Consider the following 24378-nt stretch of genomic DNA (forward strand, 5'->3'; position numbering starts at 1 on the left):
AATAGAAAACTTTTGTATAAGGACCAATTTGTAATTAATCCAACAATTCATTGAATAAACCAAATTTGACATAGACCATGTCAAAAAGAAAAAGAAAATTAAAGAAATAGAGATTTGTCTTTCATTTCTAAAGAAACTTTTACTGTCATAATATTTTTAAACATAGTTGTCATATCCCAGTATAGTTCTCACCGGATCTAAGGTTCAAGTTGTAAATTCACTGGGTTAACTAAAAATATATTATTTCAACTTTTTTCATAATAATATCACTTTAGACAAATTAATTTTTTTTTTAAATTGACTCGATTAGATCTAAATCAGGTTAGTTAGATTTGACTCGATTAAACTTCAAATTAATTTGAAATAAAACCTAATCCAAGCCTCGGTTACTAGATTGACTCATTGCACCTAACATGTTTCATAACCATGGATTTAAAACTCGCTAGTCATTACATTTCTAATTTCCCAATTTATAAAAGACTAGAGGTTTGCCATTTGATTCTCCTAAAAAAAACCAACGATATCGTCGAAGGATATGTTGTTCCCAGCAGAGACAACAACCGATATTTTGAGCAGACAACCAGTCAAATACCTTGAATGTTCCAGTCGCATCATGTTGGAAAGAAATGAACAATCCTTATTTCATCAACAAACTTCTAAAAAAATCATCACTAGCACGCACTCATCTAAGCCTCGTCCATAGAGGTAGAGATGATACATTGTAAACTTATACACACCCCATCTCACCTCCATTGAACTATTCAAAAGTGACAAAGACAAGAACCTTGAAGTAGTGGGCTCATGGACTACTTACTTTAATAAGTTCTCATAAAACTATTGCCTTTTATAACCCATGTACTAAAGAACATAAAACACTACTTTTTCACCATTTGAGTTACATTAGATTGGTGGGCTAAGTTTTTCCCAACATAAAAAAAAAAAAACATATTGAGGCAATACTAATGTTTTTAAAGAAGTAAAAGAAAAAAAAATAAGACTCGAGTCATTGACTTGACTTGGTTTAATAAACATGTTTAATATAATAATATAATTAAAAAAACAGATAACGATAATAAAAATAATATGAGCTCTTGCTAATATTATGGAAAGATATGCTTTCAATATTTTATAAATAAGCAAAAATTAAATGAGGATGTTATAACATCATAGAAAGCAAAATAAAAAAATCAAAGCTCAATTTCCAGCAAATCAAATGTTGAAGGAAGAAATTAAAAAAAATCAAATTAAAAAGGATAAAAAACCAACTCGAGCCAGCTTTTCAAATACACGACATGGTTATGAGACTATGATAACCTTGTAGAAAGAAAATTGAGTGAAACAATAAAGCTCAAATCTCAGATAACCCAATTTAAAGGGAAAACTGAATAAAATAAAATGAAAAAAAACAATAAAAAAAGACCCGAGTCAACACAGGTTAATCGGCTAAGCCCGTGATCCAAAACATGAGATCGAGATAACCCTATAGAAAGAAAAGTAAGGAAATTCTCGAAGCCCTATCCCCAACCAACCCAATATTGAAAGATAAAATTGAAAAAAAAATCAATTTTTAAAAAAATAACCTAAAAAAATATTGAAGTTAACTTAGGCTAATCTTCAAAACTCGTAATTCAAGTCATAAGGTCGGGACTAACCCCATAAAAGTAAAACCTAAAAAAACTCGAAGCCAAATCCTCAATTAACAAAATACCAAGGGATGAAATTAAAAAAAAATAAAAAGGATAAAAAAACAAAATAAATAGAAATCAAAAGCATGAGGACCATGTTTGATATAAAAATTAAATGAAACTAAATTTTAAGAGATGAAATTTAAAAAACAAATCAATAAAAAAAATTCAAAACAAAATAAATAGTAGGGTGTTAAAAAAATCATCTCATATATAACATTAGCATTATTTAACTTAACTCAACTCGTCGAAGTCAGATAATATGAATGTTATAAATGATAGTAGGTTAAAAAAAACTTAAAAAATAGATATCACAGGTTAGGATTTTTGAGACCTAGTCAACCAAACCCAAATTATATACCCCATACAACCCAATTCAAGTTTATTTTCAGAACTTATTATGTTTTATTGTGACCAAGTTTTTTATTGTTCAGAACTTAATTTGTTGTTATATGTTATGCCATTTTTCTACAATTGATTCTTCCATTTTAGTCAATTCATTTAGTTAATGTATTAAGCTTAAATTGCTTATTACAACTTATAATAGGTTTTGGGCTAATTTATTAAGCTCGAGTCTTAGTTCTAATTAAGCCCAACCCATAAGAATTAGTAATATAAGCCTGACCCGTGGATATTTGTAATATCCATAAAAAAAACTTAGCCTAACCTTATGTATCCAACTCGCTTGAGTCAAATTAAAACTGAATGGTACGGGTTTTCAATTTATAAAATATAAAAAGTTTAGTTGGATATAATTATAGGTCCTATAACATTCTTAAACTCTAATTATTACATAAATTATAATCATTCCCAAATCTATTGATAAATCATGGATTTTTTTAGACTTCATTCTATTTCTCATATGTCTCTATCAAAAATTCAGTAGCATCTCTCTTATTTTTAAACATATCAAGTTATCAACATTACTCCAACTTCTCAATTAATCACCATTTACAATCTTGATCCAATTATCCTAAATCACATATCATCTCAATTTCTTTTCTTAATATTTCAACAATATTTAGGTATGTCTCATTATTGGACACTTACTTTACATTACAAATGCTAAAATAAAAGAATAGATAACATATAAAGATAAACATACATTACATGCACATATAATTTTTAGTTCCCATTAATTCATATTAATTTAACATATTATGCACAACATTAAACTCGTGATACCATCCTATTTTAGAGATTTACATTATCATACTCCTACACCACACACACTCTTACACCACTAATGTGTGTGTGTGTGTGTGTGTTATTACACATCATATAAGGATACATATATCTCTCAAAAGGTCTAAGTATATAATTAATTACATTATTATATTTACAAGCCATAAAATTATTTCACTAATATCTAATACTCTGGCCTTGCTTATAAAGAACTTGTAATCACACCTCTAATTAAATAAAAAAAATCTTATACTTATTTATAACCTAATAAATTTGCTAACTAACATTTTCACCTTTAACCCATTTCTTTTAAATCTATAATCTGTACTTCCTCTCATGGATGCCAACCGAAATCCAACAACCTATTTTGTTGCCAACATTCCACCCATCTCTTTATGAACACCAATTTAAATTCGGCAAACCCATTTAGTTGCCAACATTCTAGCCCTCCTCCCACAAATGCCAATTGAATCTGGCAAACCCATTTGGTTGTCAATATTCTGACCATCTTCTCACATAATCAAATTAAATCGGCAAACCTATTTGGTTGGCAATATTTTGGTTATCCCCTCACAGATGCCAATAACATCATGAATTCATAACATTATTTGTTTTGTAATTTATCAATTTCAACAATCAATACACATAAGACAAATCAACATATTTGTAATGACAAAAATTAAAAGTTTTTAAATTCAAATAGGATGACAAACACCTACTTGCTGCTCGTGACGGTCTGACTCCTCCTGTTTGAGCTCTTATCCAACAACTTCTCCTGGATTCAAGAGAATTTTTTTTATTACATTATTATTCTATCAATAATTCTTGTGTGCCTAATTCAGGGCACACATAAAAGAAAATCTTCAATCTAATTCAACATATAAAACCCATTTAATTTCCAAATACATTTCATTATTTTATCATGTTAATTTTATTCTCCCACAATTTACTTCATCCATACATAATTTAAAGTGTGCATTAAATTATCCTTAGTAAGATATCATTAACAATACAATTTTCCAAAAACTCATATACTTAATCATCAAAATAAAAATAATTTTTTTCATAATTTTTCCTTCATTCTCAATCATCATCAACACCATCACACCTATTAAATATGTACCATTCACAACATCGAAGCACTTTATCATTAAAATCTTTCATTAACCAATCCAAAAACATATTTTTTCTAAGAAAGATTCCCTCCCCCGATCTATACCTTATTTGGTCGAAACTAAAGATAAAAGAGAAGTTAAGATTTTCTTCAAATTCTCACTTGACCTGATGTTTATTTATGATCATTTACACATTCCAAAGACTATGTTGTCATTTCCAACATCACCAACCCTTAATTCACAATTACACGACACTAACACAAACTATAGAATTTAATCTTAAGAAAATACACAATTTAATCATTGCAATAATATATCTTGCCTCTAAGTTAGAAGTTTCTAAGAAACAAAATGGAAGAAAAACTCAATTTCTTCACTTTCTTCTTCCTCTCCCTCTATGTTTCCAAACTTCTCCAACAAGTTACCATTCTTGAAAAATCACTTACTCTCACTTGATTTTCTCTCAATCAAGTACTTATTACGTTTAATTCCTAAATTTTCTAAGATTTTCCTTTAATTTCTAGGTTTTTTTCCTAAGACTTTCCAAGTTTTTCTCAAGAGTTCCTCTCCTCTCTTTTTTTTCCTCTAATGGCCAACCAAATACGCGCGCGCACACGCACACGCACATAACAAATTAAATAATACCTATTTTGTCCTACCTTCATGGCCTTTTGTTTTTCTAGGTAAATATTTCTCAGCTTCTAACATTCATTTCTACCAAATTAAAGCTCTGCTATTTCAAATTTCTTTAAATTACATGTCAGTACTTTTTTTTTCCTCTTACATCATTTCCATTTAGTTTTTATTTGCATTTCTGTATTTTTTTTAATTTTTCAGCTATTTTTTATATTTTTATTTTAAAATTAACACATAAGTATTTTATTTTCAATTCTCAAAATCCATTATCATCCCCTAAGTGTAACTATTCAATTTACTTGTTTAACATACTTTTTACTTCATTATCCTTGTATATTTTATCTGGGGGGTTTACAGGTCCAAACTTGACCTAACTATATCCATGAGCATCCTTAATAAAAAGAATGAGGATCAAATTTGATACAAAAAATACACGACACCTTTAAATTTTGGTAGGCCAGCTTGATTCTTGAGGAGAGGAGAGAGAAAAAAAGGGGGAGAAGAAAAAAAGCAAGTTGAAACCCAATCGCCCCACTACCACCTACACACTTCAAACTATTGGGAAAAACACGACACAAGGCTTCCAATGTTGTCATGAAAGTTGTCATTTGGATGCAAGGAGACCCCTAATGCTACATGAATACTGTGGACGCCTCTCATCTGCTAGTGCGAGCGTTGCACACGCTAACCTATTTTCCCTGCCCATTTACCCCAATTCTCATACTTGTCTTTATTTAAATTTTGTTTCCTTAACACATTATTATTTTAAATTAACTGAATTTTGTTTTATTTTACAAAACCGAACAATAAAAATTTCCCTCGATATTGCAAGATTCCCATATTAAGGCATCCAAAACAAAGTACCAATTTAAATCCCAAATAAAGTCAATATAAAGGGATCAAATTAAAAAAAATAAAGGACCAAAATATATATTAAAAAAAGGACATGAGCTTCATTCTTGACCATACAAATCAGTCCGTGATGGTGGAAAAATAAAAGGGCTAAATATTTCTTGAAGCTTTAAATTTGGTCCCTAAGGCTCTAATTATTTTAAATCAATTAAATTGAATTGTGTTTTACAAAACCAAGAATTAACTGAGTAATGAAACATTTTCTTGACACCTTGAGATCCCTATACGCACGCATGGAAAAAAAATCCATTAAGACCAATTACAAATCAAAGCAATGTCAAAGGACCAAAAAAGAAGAAAATGAAATTTAGGGACCAAAGTGTAAAAAGTCTTAGAGACCAAAAAAATAAAAAAGGAAATCAATGTTCGAATGAACATTGGATCTCCTCATAAGCTACATTGTTTCATTGATGCCTAATAGTTTTGTTTATAATATAGTTAATGGTAAGAACTATACATAAGCTTGTCTAGAATTCAATTTTTATAGATTAGGTATGACCACATCAATGAAGACTATAAAGCTGTAAAGGTTATTAGTTGCTATAATGATACTATTGATAGGATTTTTTTAGGTTAAAGTTTACAACTTGAAGTCTAGTTCATGGATAAAAAATTAAGGGTTGTCTTTGTTATCATGGGTTCTAAACCTAGTTTAATGATCAACTCAGAAAGAGCCTGAATTATTGGATCACTAAATCAACTTGCTAGTCATTTAATCAACATGGATCAATCATTTTCTTAAAATAATATCATTTTGATCTTTTTTAAAAAAAAATTGGCATTGACCCGACCAAGTCAACTAGTTCAGAACTTAACTCAGCTGGGTCAACTAGGTTTAGTTAAGTCAATGTCATTTTCAATTCAACTTGAAACTCCACCTAAGTCAAGCTTCTAATTGCGGGGTTTTTAGATTAATTTATCGAGACAAATTTCACATATATGCTTATTACTCTATTTTTTAGCTCGGGTATCACTGTTTTAATGAAAAGAGTATGGTGTGTTTTCTAATTATATGGTTTATTATGCAGCAAGTGATACGATAAACGAAGGTATTTTTTTTTTTAGAGTTTATGGGTTTAAGATAATACCTCAACATGATTATTTGGACAATGACCATGATTATTTTTATGTGGGAGTTTTAGGAGTGTTTATGTTTGCTTTGTACTAAGAAAGGTTTACATATACAATTATAGGTGATGAAGGAATATGGTGAGAAGGATTCTTAGGCTAGGTTATATAATGTTATTTTAAAGTTGCTAGCAATTGATCCATTTTGTTTTTTATGTTAGACCTTTAGCATTTGTAATAATTCAACTTTCTTTCTCTTTATGGTTTTCTTTTTCACTTGCATCTCTTTTTCTTATCAAGTCTCACCACATCATAGTTTAGTGTAACAAGGATTCCTATAAAAATCTTAATGGTAAGCAACTATAGAGCCCTATGAATCTTGAAAATTTTGGATTTTTTCATTCTCACATCATACCAAACAAAAAGCTATTATCCAATTCCAACATAACTTCATCCTCAAAGACCATTTGAACCACTAGGTTGAACCCTGATGAAGTCTTATAAAAAATTCAGAAAAAAGTAGTGCTTTCGATGGCTGCATCATGAGATATTGGTATGAAAGGGCTAGTCCTTGGTTGATGGGCTATACCTAAGCTTTATCTAATGGCTAGATGGTTGTCTGGGAAAAAAAATCTCCTAAGAAACAAGGAACTCTCCGATGCTTAAGTCAGTAAAACACAAGAGAGAGAAAATATGGAAAGAGAAAAGTATGATGAAAGTGAAAGGAATATATATATATATATATATATATATAAATGTAGTATGAAAGTGATTATATGATCTAGAGTTGTTTATGTGGTTGTTAATAATTCTAGCCTAGAATGGCTTGTATGTTGCTGGCCTTCAATGGAGTTGCTTGGCTTTTAATGGATAAGTGTAGCTTTATCTATAAAAATGGATAGCTTTGTATGGCGAGATTTTATAGAGGATTGTATGGCTGGACTTAGATTTCCTCCCCAGTATCTAGGTGTGTTTATAAACCCAGTATTTAAAATTTCTTCATGGAGAAAAAGGTGTATGGAGAAGTTTGTGCTCACTATTTGTTGTTGAGCTAACAATCAGTTGGAGAAAAAATAGTGTTTGTCAGTGTTATCCAATGCTTTTCACATAACAAGAAAATATTGGCTAGCCATGGTGGTCTTTGATTATTTTACCATGATGTTGTTGTTATGTCATGCGCCATTGAAACAAATTTTGGTGATGGTCAATGCCTTGGCATGGAAGATGGTGTTGCACTACATAGAAAAAAGTTGTGTACGCATAGAAAAATATTATGTACATGAAAAGTTTGTAAGTTGAAATACATTGAGGTGTATGCCAAGCATAAAACCGAGGTGAGGTGTCGGGTTAGGCCAAAGGTTGAAATTTCAGTTGTTTGGATTGGCTAAACGACTATAAAAAAGCTAGCCCCATTTGTTTATGTCAAGCTTGTGTGTGTGTGTGTGTGTGTGTGTGTGTTCGATATAACCAAACCCTAAACATGTTAGCCCTTAGGTAGCTTTTATTATGGGATATCTTATTGTGACCCAAAACTACAACATCAAAATTATCTAATAAAATATACTGATAAAAGAGAGAGAGAGAGAGAGATGATTCATTTTTATATATTTAAAATGATAGAAGTTTCCAATTGGTCTTTATATCATTAACTAGACATGTTTTATCTTTATAAAATGACATAGTTTTCAATCTATCATTTTCTTAACTTACTTTTCCAAAATAGTATAATGCACATGACTCAATGTTATACCAAAAATGGCAACATTAGTCGAAGAGGAGGGGGTTCATTAAAAAAAAAAGTACGGATAAGAAGGTTTCGAAGAGAAAGGGGGTAACGACTGTGTGTATTAAAAAATCTCTTTTATTTGCTATGTATTTTGCATATGATTAAAAAATTGATAAAACTCAAGGCCATTTATAGTGTAATATTAAGTTATATGTATGACAAAGTTCAATTAATTTAGACAAATTTTTTTAATAAAAGAATAGATTGAAAACTTAATCATTTTATAAGGATAAAATTGATTCAATCAAGGATATAAAGACATATTAAAAAATTGATTTAATAACATTTTTAGCCCTAAACTATTAGGTTGTGGTACATTGAGGTTCATATTATCAATTTGGTCAATCGCCTCCTATAACTATCATGTTTTAGCCAAATACTATATTATTTTCTTGTGTTACATTGTAGATCAGATAAAAAATATTTGAACATAAAAAATATATATAGGTATTGCTAATATTTTTTTTTCTAAAAAACAATAATTGTGTGAGGATTGATCTAATATGACTCAATTGACTTGGCAGGTCCAAAAACAACCGAGATTACTAGTAAAAATATAATCTATCTAAAAAATACATTCAAGACGACATATTTTTTTAAAAAAAAATATCAAGATGAAAACATATTGAATTGACCCTAATCAACTCAGGTTAACCTGACATATCTGCAATCATGGTCTTGAAATCATGATAACCCCATGATAAAAATCAAAATAAATTATGAAGCTTAATTCTCAGTCAATCTAATGGTAAATGATGAAAATAAAAAAAATTAAAGGATAAAAAAATAACATAAGTCAACCTGGGTTAACCTATCAAACTCATTACCTAAATCATGAGACTGAAATAACCTCATAGAAAGTAAATCAAAACAAAATCAATTCTCAATAAACCTAAGAATATTGAAGAATAAAATTGAAATAAAATATTCAAATAAAAAATGCAAAAAAATGATTCAATTTAACCTATGTTAACATGTTAGGTCGCAAGATTGATATAACCTCATAGAAATCAAATTGAAAAAAAAAAAGATAATCTAGGTTAACCTACCAAACAACTACTCATGTTACGAGGCTTGGATGACCCTATAAAAAACTAAATTGAAATAAATTTTGAAGCATAATCCCAATCAACTCAATGTTGAAGGGTGAAATTAAAAAATAAATTAATTAAAAAAAAACTAAAAATAACTTGAGTAAACTTGGGTTAACCTGCCAAACTTGTATTTTAGGTCATAAGACGAGGATAACCTTACAAAAAGTAAACAAAAAAAAAAACCATTGAGCCTAATTCTTAATTAACAAATGTTGAAAGATGAAATTAAAAAAAAAAGTTAATTAAGAAAAGAAAAGAAAAACTCAAGTCAACCAAGTTAACTCACTAAACTCGCGACTTGGATCACGATGTTGGGAAAACTCCAAAGAAAGAAAATTGAAACAAATTATAAAATTTTATCCCCAACAAACTAAATGTAGAAGGATGAAATTAAAATTTAAAAAAATAATAAAAAAAAGCAAAACAATACTGAATAGATTCTTGTGAGGTGATAAAAGCATCACTTCTTTTAATTTTTTATGAATTGTCTCTCTATGTTGATCCTTATTATTAATAAGAAAATCCTTAAAAATTTTTGATTTTTGATATTTTGAGTTGAAAATTGTCACATATGCTAATAAAATGTAAACTAGTTTTAAAAATAATTTTTGTTTTTTTAGATCAAACAATATTTTTTTATTTTTCCTTAAAAAATAAATATTTATAAGTTTAGAAATATAGAAAATTATTTGGAATGATCCAAACATTTTTGGAGGAAAAAATAATCACATACATTTATTTTTAGTATTCGAAATAGTTGCGTAGTCAAATGCATAGCACAACCAAAATTTAAAATAGGTTAATTTTAGAAACTCATATCTAAATATTTTGAAAACCATAATAAAATTATATAAGTAAACTCATATAACCTATTTATATATTTTTAATAATTTATAGATAATTTTATTTTTACTTTTATGTTTTATAATGTTATTATTTTTTTATTTCTCAAAAAATAAAAAAAAATAATACCTGACTTCAAAAAAAAATTACATTGCTTACAAAATAGGTACTAATTTTTTATATATATATTTTAAAAAAATCTCATCTCAAAATACTAAAAAATAAATTTTTTAAAAGTGATTTTTGATAGATGATAAAAATTAAATCAGACAAAGAAATAATATTTATCCAAATTAAGATAATTTACAGATTAAATATATCAATTTGATAGTAAAGGCATTAATGTGATACAACCTCAATAATTTAGTGACAAAAATTTCCAATAAACCCATTGGAAACTCAAATAAGAACTAACTAAACTATTTCTAAAAAAAGAAAAAAGAAAAAGAAAAAGAAAAGTTTGAAACAACGTTAATGAAAATACGAGTTCAAGACACTTCTAAACTTGGGCTTTCTCTAAGCCTAGGAGGCCCGTACTTATGTAGAAAACTAAGCCGAAGCTGAAGGCCCGAAAACATTTTGCCCTGCTCAATCGCTAAGCGAGCTTCTTTCTTCTTCCACCAAACAAACCCTGCTCGTTTTCAAGGTTTCCATCTTAAACCCTTTTCTAGTTTTTTTTTTTTTTTTTTTATATAAAGAAATTCACTGTTTTTGTTTCTATGCATAATTGGGTAAATCATGTATTTTGTTTTGGTACTAATACTGGCGAATGATTTGCAGGTGAGAAACGAGAAATCATCTACTTAAATTGGAAAAAAAATAAGAACAGAGAAATGGCAAGCCAAGCTGCAGCTAGCGCTTTTAATGGAAGCATGAAGGTGCTTCCTTTTGATCTTTAGTGACCCTTTTCTCTTTATGTTCCATTGCTTCATTTTCCATGGAAAATGAAGGTTCTTTTGTCACAAACTAGTAGAGAAATTAGACTTTCCTTTTCAGCACACCAAGTGTTGTAAAATGTACTATATGGATTTTAAATGCCGCTTTTATTTTGTTACGATTTGATGCATATATGTTCCGCCCGCGAATGTTTTTTATGCCTGGTTTCTTTAGAGCTGCATAGTTAATCATTCAATACAGTGTATGAAAATTAGATTTTCCAGTTTATGTGCTCAATTTTTTGTTTTTTTGTGGAGTGTTTTTCTGTGGAATTATTTTGACCCCTTGTTATTACCAGAACTACACTCACTATTCACTCTCCACCTCTAAATCATCTCCATAATGTGTGGCCACTCCTAATTGAGGTTGTCTTCCAAATGGATTCAGATGGGCTGCATAGTGTTTGCATTCAATCTTAGCCTCCAAGTATATATGCCTGGCCACAAAATATTTCAATGCTGTGATGTGCGCTTAATATGAGTAAAGTTGGTACTTTAAACTTAGGACCATAGTCGTGAAATATAGCGTTGTCGAGCCCTTGCTCAGCTCTTTGGTTGAAAACCTTGATGTGGCTTTGCCTCCTCTCACCTCCATTAAGAGGCAGGGCTCTTGAACTGCAGTAACTGGCCCATTCCTTGCTGATTTTGTCCAACCATCGATATCAAAAGCCAAAGCATCCATTAGAGTAAAAAATAAAAATAAAAATATTCTGCATTTGTAAACCCAAAAACACCTTTTTTTAAGGGAAAACATGAAAATTAAATTTTAAACAAGTAAAAGGATTTCGCTAATAAGAGATAAAGGAGAGGAACATTCACTTCATATACATGCTTGATGGATTCTTTGTGATGTACTTTTAGGGTGAATGACAATACATGTGTTTAACATCTATACCTGTTGTTTTATATAATTGGCATTGGAATTGGTAACAGAAACTGTTGTTCTGCATGTGCACTTTCAGAAAGCACATGCTGGCCTCAAACGTATCAATCTGGAAGGTCTACGGTGGAGAGTATTTGATGCCAAAGGCCAGGTGGGATCTCCCTTTTTTTCCAATGTGTTCCAAGATATTATAGATTTATTATGGTAGGAATGTTGTCCATGTTAGGCAACTTGTAAGGGGAAATAAGATAATACTTGGATTTCAATGCCAATACTTCTCTTTCTTCCTACCCTCATCTGGGAAATAAAAAACAGGGCCTATGAGTTAATTGTTTGTGAAACAAGTTTGGCAGGGGGAAGATGTAGGATTTAGTGAAGGAAATGGTCCTCAGATTCTTTTTTCATGAAGATGCATTATCATGCTGGATTTGAACTGGTTTATACTGCCTTTCGTATTTTTTAGTTCTTTAAGTTTGAAATTGTGACAGTTCCCCCTTTTTTATAGGTTCTTGGAAGATTAGCATCTCAAATATCAACAGTTATTCAAGGCAAGGATAAGCCAACTTATGCTCCTTATCGTGATGATGGTGATATGTGCGTTGTGCTTAATGCAAAGGATGTCTGTGTTACGGGTAGAAAAATGACGGATAAGTTTTACCGCTGGCATACAGGGTATCATAACATTTTCCTATTTCTGACTTCCAAGTTAATGTAGAATGTGGGATTTCAAGAGGACAAGTGATCAACTGTCATCTTTTCTGATTTTCACACTCTGAAAACCAAAGTTTTCATGTAATATAAAATAGGATAAGAAAATAAATGATCTCATGGTGGTCCCTTAATAGCTGGGAAATTATTTCTTAGTCACTCTAATTAAATCTCCTTGTAATCGAAGATGAGTAAACATTTTTAGAGAGGAATATGAAGTCTTCAAGCACATCTTTTAAACTGACAATGAAACAAAGATAGTTTTGTGTTCCAATTTTGATATGTACAGAAAGGGACCACATGCAATTTCTGATATAGTCTATAGTCTTGCAATGCTGCTAAGCTTATCCCATTCTTGCATTGAAGTCCTGTGTTGCTGGATTATATGTTTTCTGTAGGTATATAGGCCACCTCAAGGAAAGGAGTTTAAAAGACCAGATGGCCAAGGACCCTACAGAAGTCATCCGAAAAGCTGTTTTGCGTATGCTTCCAAGAAACAAATTGCGTGATGTGCGTGTTATACCAGCCAAATTATATTTGTTTGAAACATTACTCTTTTCAGTTTTTTGACATTTTTTCTTCTTGTAGAAATGTTTGATTCTCAATATTTTTCCTTCTTTCCTCTCATGTACACCACCCCCCTCCCCCCCCAAAAAAAAAAAAAACTAAAGTGTATCTATAGGGATACTTGTTTTAGTAAGGTTAGCATTTGTCATAAGTGATTTGAGTGTAGTTGATGATTCTCTTTTGTGGTTCTGAAATGCAGTTACACAGGAGGATTAAGACACCGTCGACGCTTTTCTTCCATCTAGAAAAATTATTGTATGTGATTTGGCCTCTGATGGAATGAAACAAAAAATAATGATAATAATGAATTTTCTCACTGCTGTAAGCACTGCCAATAAAAGTAGAGTTTCGACCTTGCCTTCTAAAAATCTGTATGTGCTGCAAGTTTGTTAAACTAGAAGTCAGATTGTCTTTATTTATTTGTTTGAGCAGGCGTTGGCTTTATTAATTTTAAGCATTTAGCCTGAAATATCTGTTTCCTGTGATAAAACTGTCTTGACAGTATTAATTTTTGCATGCAGGATAGAGATAGGAAACTGAGGATTTTTCCTGACAGTGAGCACCCCTTTGGTGATCAGCCAGTTGAAGCATATGTGATGCCTCCCAGAAAAGTGCGAGAAATGCGACCTCGTGCTCAAAGAGCCATGATTCGAGCTCAGAAAAAGGCAGAGCAACTGGAACAGGCCGGTAATGATAAGAGAAAAGGCAAGAAGAGAGAAGTTGAAGCAGATTTGACCGAGTGAAAAGTGGGCAGAGCTTATTTCCATATCTGACAGTTAAAGCGTTCTTATTTTGCATGTAACAACCCTAATGTGGTCATGGATCACCAGCTGCTTCCAACGGCAGCATTTCTTGCCTGGCTCTTGTCATTCCTTTTAGGTTTACAAACATTGTGAACCTATTTTAGTTTCCGCTGTCTAGAGTTTCTCAATGGGAAATGAAGATGAAGCTAAGGGACCCTTTGGCCCTCAAATTTTCTTTTTGTTGCTTCATAACTCTGACCATTGTGCGATGAAAAGAAGAATGTTACAAGGTTAGCCAATAAGAGCATGGTGGGAAATGAGCAAATGAACAAGAAATTAGAGTGGATATTACAGATCATTTAGGTCACATAGACATTCATGCAGAATAGGCGGGGGCAACAGCAGGAATGTCTCAGTAATTAGCCATCCTTGTGCATTGTCGGTGAAGCTTGAAAACTTATGGAAGCCCCTTACTGACCAAAGCAATGACTGTCCTTGTAACGAGTATATATACATAAATGTCGACACACACGGAGAATCCAATAGCTGCGATGGCACAATTGCACTTGTAAGAGTCTCTGGTTGAGATCAGTGTTTTGTGGACAATTTCACAGCCATCTCAAAGCACCTAGAATATCAGCAAATAAACTCTGAAATCAGTTCCTCTGACTCCTAAGAGAAATCAGGAAAAAAAAAAGGAAAAAAAACAGCAACAAGGAAAACCATTGCAGCTACAAATTTCAACCGCAACAAACCCAATGGCTCAAAAACAAAACAACAAACCGATCAGTTCAACTAAACGCAACCAGAAAACCAGCACCTTAGGGCCACCACAGACGATAGTTTTCAGCTGCATAGGCTGGAGTCCAATATGAGCAAAACAAACCCGGCAGCCTCATAATTACAACTGGCAGAATTTCTTGAATAGAGGATAGCCATAACCAATACGATAACCACTGGCATATGAGATGTTCAACCACTACTTGCTCAAAACTCAGATCACAGAAACAGAGCACCAGTGAAGTCCAAGCACACAGGAGGGCACTGTGGCAGGACTTCTATAATGCAGGATCACCTGTCACAAAAGTAAGCATCTAGTCAGCAGCTCTAACATGGCATTTCACTGTTGTTTTGCCTTGGTCTGTATTTATGCTTTTTAATACGTACATTCAACTTCCTGCACAATATACAACCCCGCGCTAGAGCGAGAAGTTTCATGCAATTGTCTGCGGATTTTTCTCAACCTTTCCATGCATGCATCATTGGCATTCAAGGCCTCCCAATTCTTTAATGTTGACAATAAGTGACTTTAAATTATATAACGGGAAAATTACTCATACCCTTCCAAGGTTGGGTCATTGAGGTGATATCATATGAGAAGGTAATTTTTATCTTTTTATCAAAATTTAAAATAATGCTGACTTGCTATGTAAAGTATAATTTCAGAAACTACAAGGGAAAAGTGAAATTGCGTGGATAGTCAAGGTAATTTTCCCTTGTATAAATAAGAAAACTCTCCTAGAAAGGATTGAAACCAATGAAAACGGCAAGGAGCAATATTTTTAAACTAAGCTTAAAGCTTGAATGAAAATTGATTGCAGACAATTAAATAAATACTTTCAAACAAAATTCTTACAGAGTAATAAATATCTTCAAACTAAAATTTTCAATATCAACACATCTTGGTTTCAGAAGACGGACAAACCAACAAACTTGATTGTGAAACAACAAATATCCAAAAAGTAAAGAAGTTCCACTGCTTGCATACAACACAGCTTTCTTTCTCTCCCTCGCAGAAACACAAAAGAGGAGGGGGGAGGAAAAGCTAAAAGTCCTAATCACTTGATGATCCATCATCATCTTCATGCTCCTTCACAACCTTCTCAATGAGCTTCCTCCGAACTCCTTCAATCACAGAATCTCTTGATCTATCAGTTCCACCCTGACCATCATTTAGTACAGGATCTGATTGGCAGAGAACTAAGGCAACACCTAGTTTGAAAGAAAAAGAAGAAAAATTGGCAGTATCAGGATAACAGGTGGATAATAATAATAAAAAAAAGGGGGAAGAGCATAATCATCTGTTGCTACATATCCTGCCAAGAGAATCCTCTCATGATCTTAAATCTAACGACGCTGTCATCCAGGATTTTTTTTTTTGATAAAAAAAGAATCCTACACTGAATGAGGAACTTTGATTTCTACCTTCTATACTATTTCGACCTCAGGCATTTTGTGATATAATCATCATTGCAAGACCAGATAGAAATATGTATTGTATTATGCATATCTCTATTTAGTACAAAGCATGGAAAACAAGGTAAAAAATCAATCATGCCACTAACTAGGGGTGCTCACAAAAATTAAATATTCAGAAATGGCATCGCTAAAACATCCATAGCTTAGATTTAAAAAAGCATTTTGCATAAAAACTGCCAAATCTATTAAGTCTCGTAAAAATGTTTCATTCATTTTGGTTCACTAGAAAGTTCATTGTCAATCTTCCAGAATTTCCATTCCTAGACAAACCAGTATATGACATCATGGAGAATTACAATCACTAGACCACATAAGATTTTATAAATATGGGATATTCTCGCAGAACATGCCTGAAAACTTTATTCATAAAAACTCATGAAACAGTTTTTAGATTTAGGGGATACAGGTGTTATAACAAAAGCCGATAAAATGTATAAACTGAAACAACAGAAAGCACAGATCTTAAGCACTCAAAAACAACAGATCAGAGGCCAAACATGAGAAATTACCTTCAGGTGTGCATCTCCGTCCAAAACTCCTTAATCCGGCATAGTTAGCTTTCACAGCACCATTATTATAAACCAACAAAGTAGGAAGATTATGATCAGGATAATTCGAGTATACAATCAGTAGACAATCAGTCAAAATCAAAGTTTTTTTCCCCTAGAAAAACCAAAAACAACTTAGCTTGCAGACACATTCTTACAGTAGCAAGAGTAGATCTTTTGCTAATCTTCTGTCTTTTAACAAAAAAAAAACATAAATAAATAAAATCTTCTAGTCCGAATTACCCACTCAGCATAGAGGAATCCTAAATCCCAATGCATGTAATTTGTTTTTTCAATTATTTGAAACCCTAGACAGAAACAGCAAGAAAAACTTAGTTGAATGAATTGATAAAAAAGGGACCTGTATTCTTGGAGGAAGCGGTCGTCATCGAGATCGAGATCATCTTCAAGGAACTCAAGTTCCTCTTCAGTTTTGGAATCAATAAAGGATTTGTCTTTAGGGATAGAATCTTGATCAGAAGCTGGAGTGAAAGGCGGTGGCTTAAAAGCAGGTGGTTTTTCTGGCAAGTTTCCAAGCTTTCTCTGTATATCATCCCATTGTGTAGAAGCTCCTTCTACATCCTTGTACACAAAATGATAATCTCCCATTTTCTCTCGATCTCCTCTCCTCTCTTCTCTTCTCTAATAAACACAATCCCTTTTTATTTTCTCCGGTTTAAAGCCGTAAATATCCGTCCCTATCCCTTCGATTCTTCTTTATTTTGTTCCTTGAATTTAATATTCTTACAAGACCTAAATTCGAAGCTTTTAGTCCTCAATTTTTCATAACGAAAAATCTTTAGTCCTTATATTAAATCGTTCTATCAACCAGATCCCTACATGTCAAAAGGTAACCATCCCCCAATTGAGATCACAAAACTACCCTTTCCCACGATATATATATATATATATATATATATATATATATATATATATATATATATTATTTCAAAATAAATTTATTTAATTATGTTTTGTATTGATTTAATATTTATTTTTCATTGAATATTAACTATTAACTATTAATAAATACAAATTTTCATATATTGTTTTATTAATATATAACTCCCAAAGTCATCATGTTCCAAACTTGATTAACATTAGGCGGAGACGAGAGCTGCGTTGTCATGCATCAAAGGAGAAACAGTGTTCCTTTTTCAGGATAAAGGTAATTTACTATTTTGGGTATCAATTATTAGGCCCAATTCTAGCCCAAAATGTTTTGTTATATTTATATTAGCAATAGCACGCGACACGGGTGAGATTTCAAGTTATTTTTAAATCAAGAAAAGAATGTAAATGTATTTTCTTTTACCGCAATGAAATTTAATTAAGAATTGGCAAGCTGATAAACGAAATTCAATGAGAATTAAAAAAACTAATAAACTGTAAAATAAGTCGTGAATATCAATTAAATACAATAACAAAAAGGTTAAAAAATAAATACATGTTCAATCTCATGATGTAGAGTTCTCTTCAGATTTATATTTTATTTAATTATGTGTCTATAAGAATGGATTCTCATCAAAAATATAATAATTTAAATCTTGTAGAGAAATGATAATTGTTAGTATAAATTCTAACAAAATTATTCTGATAATCCTTTTTTTTTTTCTAAAGCATCATTTGTCCTGATTTTTTTTTTAATTTTGATGAATGATGCATCATTTACCTAGACATTCAACTAAAAATTCAAAATCAAATAATTTTTTTTTTTAAATCAAGGAAGGGGGAATCATAAACATTAAGATTGAAGTATTCGGTAATAGGAACGCACCGAGAGCTTCTTCAAATTTTTCTAGAAACTTTCTCCCCTGTCAATCTTATATCAAGATCGAAAAATCAAAATGTAAAAAAAGTAAAGTCAAGGACTAGAATAAAAAATCAATAAATAAGAAAGATCAAATATAAAAATACTTAAACTTGAGGGCTCAAAGTGTAGATTTACAGGGCATATCGAACAGCAAACATGGGAAAAAGATTGTGATTTATTATAAATATCAAATTTTATTTCCTATGTTTTAATTTCATCATTTGCAACAATCTTAAACTTTCCCATGTGAAATCAACATGCAATTAAATACCAAAACAATTGTTGACACGTGCACGCGTTTAACGAAATCCAAAGAGAACAGGAGTATCAATGATTTAAAAAAAAAAAAAAACTGAAAGAAAATGCGGCTGAAAGGCCAAAAAGGCAATGGTATAATGCTTATAATAGGAAAATGTGAGGATGATAAACATAATATTTTTTTAAATTTATTTTTAATATTAATATATTAAAATAATTTAAAAATATAAAAAAATATTAATTTTAAAAAATAAATAAATAAATAATTTCCAAATTTTTTCAAATATATTTTTTAAATACCAAAAAAAAAAAAAACCGATCGAATACAGTAAATCGCTTAAGTTTTCCTTGAGAATTGTTAATGGTAATAATAAAATAACGAGACTGCAGCTTGCTTGCCTTTTGAAATCTCTCTCTCTCCAAAACAAAACGAGAAAAAAAAAAAATTCTCCCAATTCAATTATCTTTATGTCTGGTTTATTTAATTATTTAATTAATTGATTGAAAACGAAGAAATAGATAGAGAAGATGGCTACGGTAGAATCGCTGGTGGCGCAAATCCAAGGGCTATCAAGCAGCGCTGGGGATTTAAGTTTGTTGTTGACTCACTTGAAACAAGCAGATGAGTTTCTGCACAATGAGTCTACTCGGCTTTTGCCTTTTCTAGAACAGCTCGACCCGACTCTTCACTCTCTTGGTTATCTTTATATTTTGTGAGTAGCAGCATTATTCTTTCCTTTCCTTTCTGTTTTTTTTTCCTTTTAAATTTGTGCACTCTGATATGCATAGGGTTTTAGTTTGTTAAATTATTATTATTATTATTAGGGTTTTGTGGGTATGTAATATTGTTGTGAGATATTCTTACTGCTTGGAAAAGGGAAATTTAGGAAGTATTGTGTCTTCGTTGCGATAGAATTGGATGATTGTTGAAATTTAAGAAAGATGAGATTCTTTACTCAAATTGATACGGTTAGAAAAAAAAAAAAAAGAGTGATATTATGTTGATTTAGTGTAGAGAATGGGTTACTCTTGTGGGATTTTTGTTTGATCTTGTGTATGTGGGTGGCAGAGAGGCATGCACTTCTTGGCCAGTTACCAACGACCAAGCGAGAAGACTGGTTTTGATCCTTTCCAGGTTTCTCACATCGTGTGTTGCAGATCAGATTCGTTTGGCGCCTGAAAAGTGTACAATCTTTCTTCACTCTGGATTAAATTTAAAATGTGTTTGTCTTGTAGTATTGTTTTTCAATGCACTTGATTGATGCTAGTTATCTTTTTGAGTTGGTAGTCATCGCTGTCTGTAAGAGTTTCAAAGACCAAGTGCTGATGCTTGAAGCACCTATCCGTGGTGTGGTCCCTTTGCTGGAAGCTGTGAAAAAGCTACGCTCCTCCGAACATTTGACTACTTTGCATCCAGATTTTCTTCAACTTTGTTTGTTGGCAAAGTGCTATAAAACTGGTCTTTCCATTCTGGAGGATGATATTTTTGAAGTCGATCAACCAAGGGATTTTTATCTCTATTGTTATTATGGGTAACTTGCTGCCCTTGCTGCTAGACCTTCTGTGTACTGTTTCATTTGATGCCATTGTTACTTTCATTATGCTAAGCTGCTTTGCTTGTGATCTCCTGTTGTTCAGTTAATTATTATTGTGTCTGGTTTCTCTTTGTTTGTGACATCTTTAGTTGCTCTGTGTTAAAGTGATAATCATTAGCTTCATAGGATTTCTTGTTGTTCATACGGCTCGTACTTTGAAGATCATTATTTGTTTAAACCAATCAATGGATGGCATTTGCTACACTTTTTTTTTTACATATGCATTTTAAATTAGCAATTTAGTTTACTAACAAGAAATGTAATAATTTGTGCTTGTCTACTGAATAGTTAGCATTTTTACTATTTTTGATAATTATGTAATTCAACCATGCCAGGATTGCTTTTTAGCTAAGCTAAGGTTAGAACATCTGCATGGTAATTAGGCGTATTCCCATGGAGGAGCCTGAATCTTAATTCCCTTGGAGCCTTTTTAGACTTTAATGGGTTTGCTGGTGTGCCAAAACCCTTGAGTCTTAAAATGGTGAAATCAAGAATTTCCCAGTTCACAGTAAATAAGCAGACGTGAAAAGACATGGGAGTTTCATGCTTTTGATTGTTAGATAGCCCTAACCTCTCCCAGATACAAATCATTTAAGCATCTTGCAGCCAATTTGTTATCTCTCATATAGACGAGGAATTTCTTTGAGTGCATCTGACATTTGACATCATGACAGGGGGATGATATGCATTGGACAAAAGCGTTTTCAGAAAGCACTGGAGCTTCTACACAATGTATGTGATCTAGTTGCGATCTGTTCATCCACTTTGGCTATTCAATAATATTGTAATGGTTTGACTTTGTTACTGCTCCTAATTGCATCAAACTCATTTCAGGTCGTGACTGCTCCTATGTCTTCTATAAATGCTATAGCTGTTGAAGCATTCAAAAAATATGTATTGGTTTCTCTAATTTACAATGGACAGGTATGCCGTGTTCTTTTGACATTTACCAAATGAATTTGGGATGTAAGGTTATTCAGAAAGATAGCATACTCTTAGGAGTTGTTTCTTGGAAATTGAATGATGCTTGTGTGCTTACAAGTAATTAGTTTTCTAAGGTCGTGTTTTTCTTACTCCAGTATTATTCTTCATTGGCTTGGATGTGCATCCTGGCAAGCTTTGACACCTCAAGATCATCTATAATTCATTTCTCGTTTAATGTCTTTGAAACATCATTTTATGTTTCTGTTTTTTAGCAGTTCTCTACCAGTCTACCTAAGTACACTTCTTCAGCAGCTCAGAGGAATCTAAAGACCATATGTCAGGTAATTTCAAATTTATGTTGTACATTGCTGGAAGTTTTTTTTAATTGATTTATAGTTTTTGCATTAATACTTTAATCAGCCAGGGTCATTGCATCCTTGAGAAAAAAATTGAGAAGTTGTTTAACTGAATTTGTAACATAGTTTGCAAAAACAATAGAACCATAATTATGCTGTTTTATGTGTGAGTGGATAGTGTATGTGGAAAGTAAGCACCATTTTTCTTTCTTTTTAAGTATGCATTAAAAAAATAGACCTTTCTCATGAACCTAAACTTATCATGCGACTACCCAGCTTACTATGATGGAATTCTAGTCTAATTTGCCCAAATGAAAGCTGCATTCACCATGGATATGCTTGGTTGAATCTATTTTAAGATGATATGTTCCATATTGATCTCTGAGGTTCTCTTATGTCTATCATATGAGATAAATGGAAATTCTTTATTCTTTTTTAGTGAAATATTTGTTGTTTACATCATCAACAGTGTTTGTGTCTTTGCATGCAGAATTGTTTTGCAATCATATAGATATATGCAGGTGAGATTTGAAGTTTTAGTTGGGTTCTACTCTGTTAACACATTTATTTTTACCCTTTGAGCAGCCCTATATAGAATTGGCAAATACTTATAGCATTGGAAAAATTTCAGAATTAGAGCCATACATTCAGACAAACAGAGAAAAATTTGACAGCGTGAGTCTACAAGCCCACATTTCGCATTTTCACTTCCTAAGACAAATATAAGATCTCTTCATCATCTAAAATTGGCTCTATCTTCTTTTTCAGGACAATAATCTTGGATTGGTGAAGCAGGTTGTAACATCAATGTATAAGAGAAACATTCAGAGATTGACGCAAACATATTTGACTCTTTCCCTCCAAGATATAGCGAACACTGTGCAACTCAGCAGTCCTAAAGAGGCAGAAATGCATGTGCTTCAAATGGTAGTACCTCATGCAATTATCTCTGATGTTAAGCACACAGCATTTTCATATATTCATATATATATATATATATATATATTATTTTTTTCATTTCTTGTGTGATCCATTTACTGCAAAATACTTATAGTAACTAGATCACTAATAGTGCACACCTATATCTTATACCATAATACAAATTAACATTTTTATTTCAAATTGTAGATCCAAGATGGTGAGATATATGCAACAATCAACCAAAGAGATGGTATGGTTAGATTCTTAGAGGATCCGGAGCAATATAAAACCTGTGAGATGATTGAGCATATTGATTCTTCTATTCAGAGGTACAGTAGCTGGAATTTTAAACTGTTATTTATAAGTGAAATACTTTCATTCTGCCAGTAGTTTCCAGTGAAAAATATTTGGGGATAAAATTGAACCTGCTCTAATGGCCATTGCTACAATCAATGTCAATAGTCTTAGACCTGCACCCTCAGACCTGCAACCTGAGGGTGCAGTTGAGTCTTGTGAACATCTACACCATGCCCATGTGATGAAAATTGGACTATCTGCAAGTACCCGCTCTCAAATTTCCACTTCAATGGAACCATAACCGTGTGCTCATCTGTTAACACTGAGCAGTATGTTTACCTTGAAAATCTCATAAATCTACTTAAGCACATAAGAGCTATATGGATGTCTTTGTCAAAACCGGATTGAAGTCTCCATAATTTTATTTTATTTTCTCTTAGAGTATATTGATTGACCATTGAATAGATCATGATAAAATCACTGTTTGTGCTTTGCATCTGATGGTTCGGTAAACCATAAATATAAATTGCATTATGTTATTTTCACAGTAATAAATGACAGGATAAATGACTTTCAATATCCAGCCAAACCTATTTACTAGGTTGTAGCTGCATTTCAGCCTCGATGAATATTTTGGTAATTCCTTATCTTCCACCATGTTTGTTATGCTAGGATAATGACACTGTCAAAGAAGCTGACCGCAATGGATGAACTCATATCATGCGATCCTTTGTACTTGGCAAAGGTGAACTTATTACAACGATTCCTGTAATACATATAAGCAGAGCTTGTATAGGTTATAGTGTGCACTAACCAGTTTGTTCCTGTGTTTGTCTAGGTTGGAAGAGAGCGTCAGAGATTTGACTTTGATGATTTTGACCCTGTTCCACAGAAATTCAACATATAAGGGAAATTGGAGGATTGTGGAATACAAGTGGTATTTAATTGAGAATGATGCTAAGTTACTGCCTATAACACTATGTTTAAAGAGATGGAAAATTTAAACCCTTGTTTCACTTGATAAAAAAAAGGACAAGCGATGTCAAATTCTTCTTCTTTTTGCCTCATTTCTTATCTTGAAATAAGAAATCCAGCTCAGTGACAACTCATTACAAGTTATAAATTTCATGTATATGATGCACTGTTGAGTTTGCCTCTACCTAGTGTTTGTTGCCAGGATGAGAAATCAACAGAACTGAATTCTCTTGAATGGAGTAGAAGCAAACATATAATCTGTGGAAAGCATT

General features: G+C 31.9%; 3 protein-coding genes across 4 annotated transcripts; 2 read left to right on the top strand and 1 right to left on the bottom strand.

Annotated features, from left to right (window-relative positions):
- Positions 1–10889: 10889 nt before the first annotated feature.
- On the top strand, positions 10890–14390 carry LOC7467704 (uncharacterized). Its single transcript, XM_002300056.4, has 6 exons — positions 10890–10970; positions 11105–11202; positions 12222–12293; positions 12648–12814; positions 13249–13360; positions 13939–14390. Exons 2-6 carry the CDS (start codon positions 11158–11160, stop codon positions 14158–14160), a joined length of 618 nt encoding a protein of 205 aa, XP_002300092.3. The 5' UTR covers positions 10890–10970; positions 11105–11157; the 3' UTR covers positions 14161–14390.
- Positions 14391–15755: 1365 nt separating this feature from the next.
- Positions 15756–17682, bottom strand: LOC7456216 (uncharacterized). Its single transcript, XM_052446144.1, has 3 exons — positions 17169–17682; positions 16929–17082; positions 15756–16152 (listed from the first exon to the last, which is right to left on the bottom strand). The coding sequence occupies exons 1-3, from the start codon at positions 17574–17576 to the stop codon at positions 15995–15997; spliced, it is 720 nt and encodes a 239-aa protein (XP_052302104.1). The 5' UTR covers positions 17577–17682; the 3' UTR covers positions 15756–15994.
- Positions 17683–19410: 1728 nt separating this feature from the next.
- LOC7467703 (COP9 signalosome complex subunit 3) lies at positions 19411–24254 on the top strand. 2 transcript variants are annotated; one of them, XM_024590377.2, is made up of 11 exons: positions 19411–19751; positions 20108–20223; positions 20327–20570; positions 21308–21365; positions 21468–21557; positions 21830–21898; positions 22499–22588; positions 22682–22840; positions 23042–23163; positions 23804–23876; positions 23970–24254. In XM_024590377.2, the coding sequence occupies exons 1-11, from the start codon at positions 19567–19569 to the stop codon at positions 24036–24038; spliced, it is 1275 nt and encodes a 424-aa protein (XP_024446145.2). In that variant the 5' UTR covers positions 19411–19566; the 3' UTR covers positions 24039–24254. The 2 variants fall into 2 exon arrangements, with proteins under 2 accessions (XP_024446145.2, XP_002300091.3); XM_002300055.4 differs by having other exon boundaries at positions 19412–19751; positions 21833–21898.
- The last annotated feature ends 124 nt before the right edge of the window (positions 24255–24378 follow it).

Source organism: Populus trichocarpa, chromosome 1 (genome assembly GCF_000002775.5).
Source record: "Populus trichocarpa isolate Nisqually-1 chromosome 1, P.trichocarpa_v4.1, whole genome shotgun sequence".
Classification (NCBI taxonomy): Eukaryota; Viridiplantae; Streptophyta; class Magnoliopsida; order Malpighiales; family Salicaceae; genus Populus; species Populus trichocarpa.

Excerpts from the sequence above, each read along its gene's own strand:
- LOC7467704 (XM_002300056.4), top strand. The coding sequence starts at position 11,158 with ATGGCAAGCCAAGCTGCAGCTAGCGCTTTTAATGGAAGCATGAAG. Across the intron at positions 11,203-12,221 it reads CTTTTAATGGAAGCATGAAG|AAAGCACATGCTGGCCTCAA; the intron begins GTGCTTCCTTTT and ends GTGCACTTTCAG. Across the intron at positions 12,294-12,647 it reads TATTTGATGCCAAAGGCCAG|GTTCTTGGAAGATTAGCATC; the intron begins GTGGGATCTCCC and ends CCTTTTTTATAG.
- LOC7456216 (XM_052446144.1), bottom strand. The coding sequence starts at position 17,576 with ATGGGAGATTATCATTTTGTGTACAAGGATGTAGAAGGAGCTTCTACA. Across the intron at positions 17,083-17,168 it reads ATTTATTTATGTTTTTTTTT|GGGAAAAAAACTTTGATTTT; the intron begins TGTTAAAAGACA and ends TGGTTTTTCTAG. Across the intron at positions 16,153-16,928 it reads ACGGAGATGCACACCTGAAG|GTGTTGCCTTAGTTCTCTGC; the intron begins GTAATTTCTCAT and ends CTTTCAAACTAG.
- LOC7467703 (XM_024590377.2), top strand. The coding sequence starts at position 19,567 with ATGGCTACGGTAGAATCGCTGGTGGCGCAAATCCAAGGGCTATCAAGC. Across the intron at positions 21,366-21,467 it reads CACTGGAGCTTCTACACAAT|GTCGTGACTGCTCCTATGTC; the intron begins GTATGTGATCTA and ends AACTCATTTCAG. Across the intron at positions 22,841-23,041 it reads AAATGCATGTGCTTCAAATG|ATCCAAGATGGTGAGATATA; the intron begins GTAGTACCTCAT and ends TTCAAATTGTAG.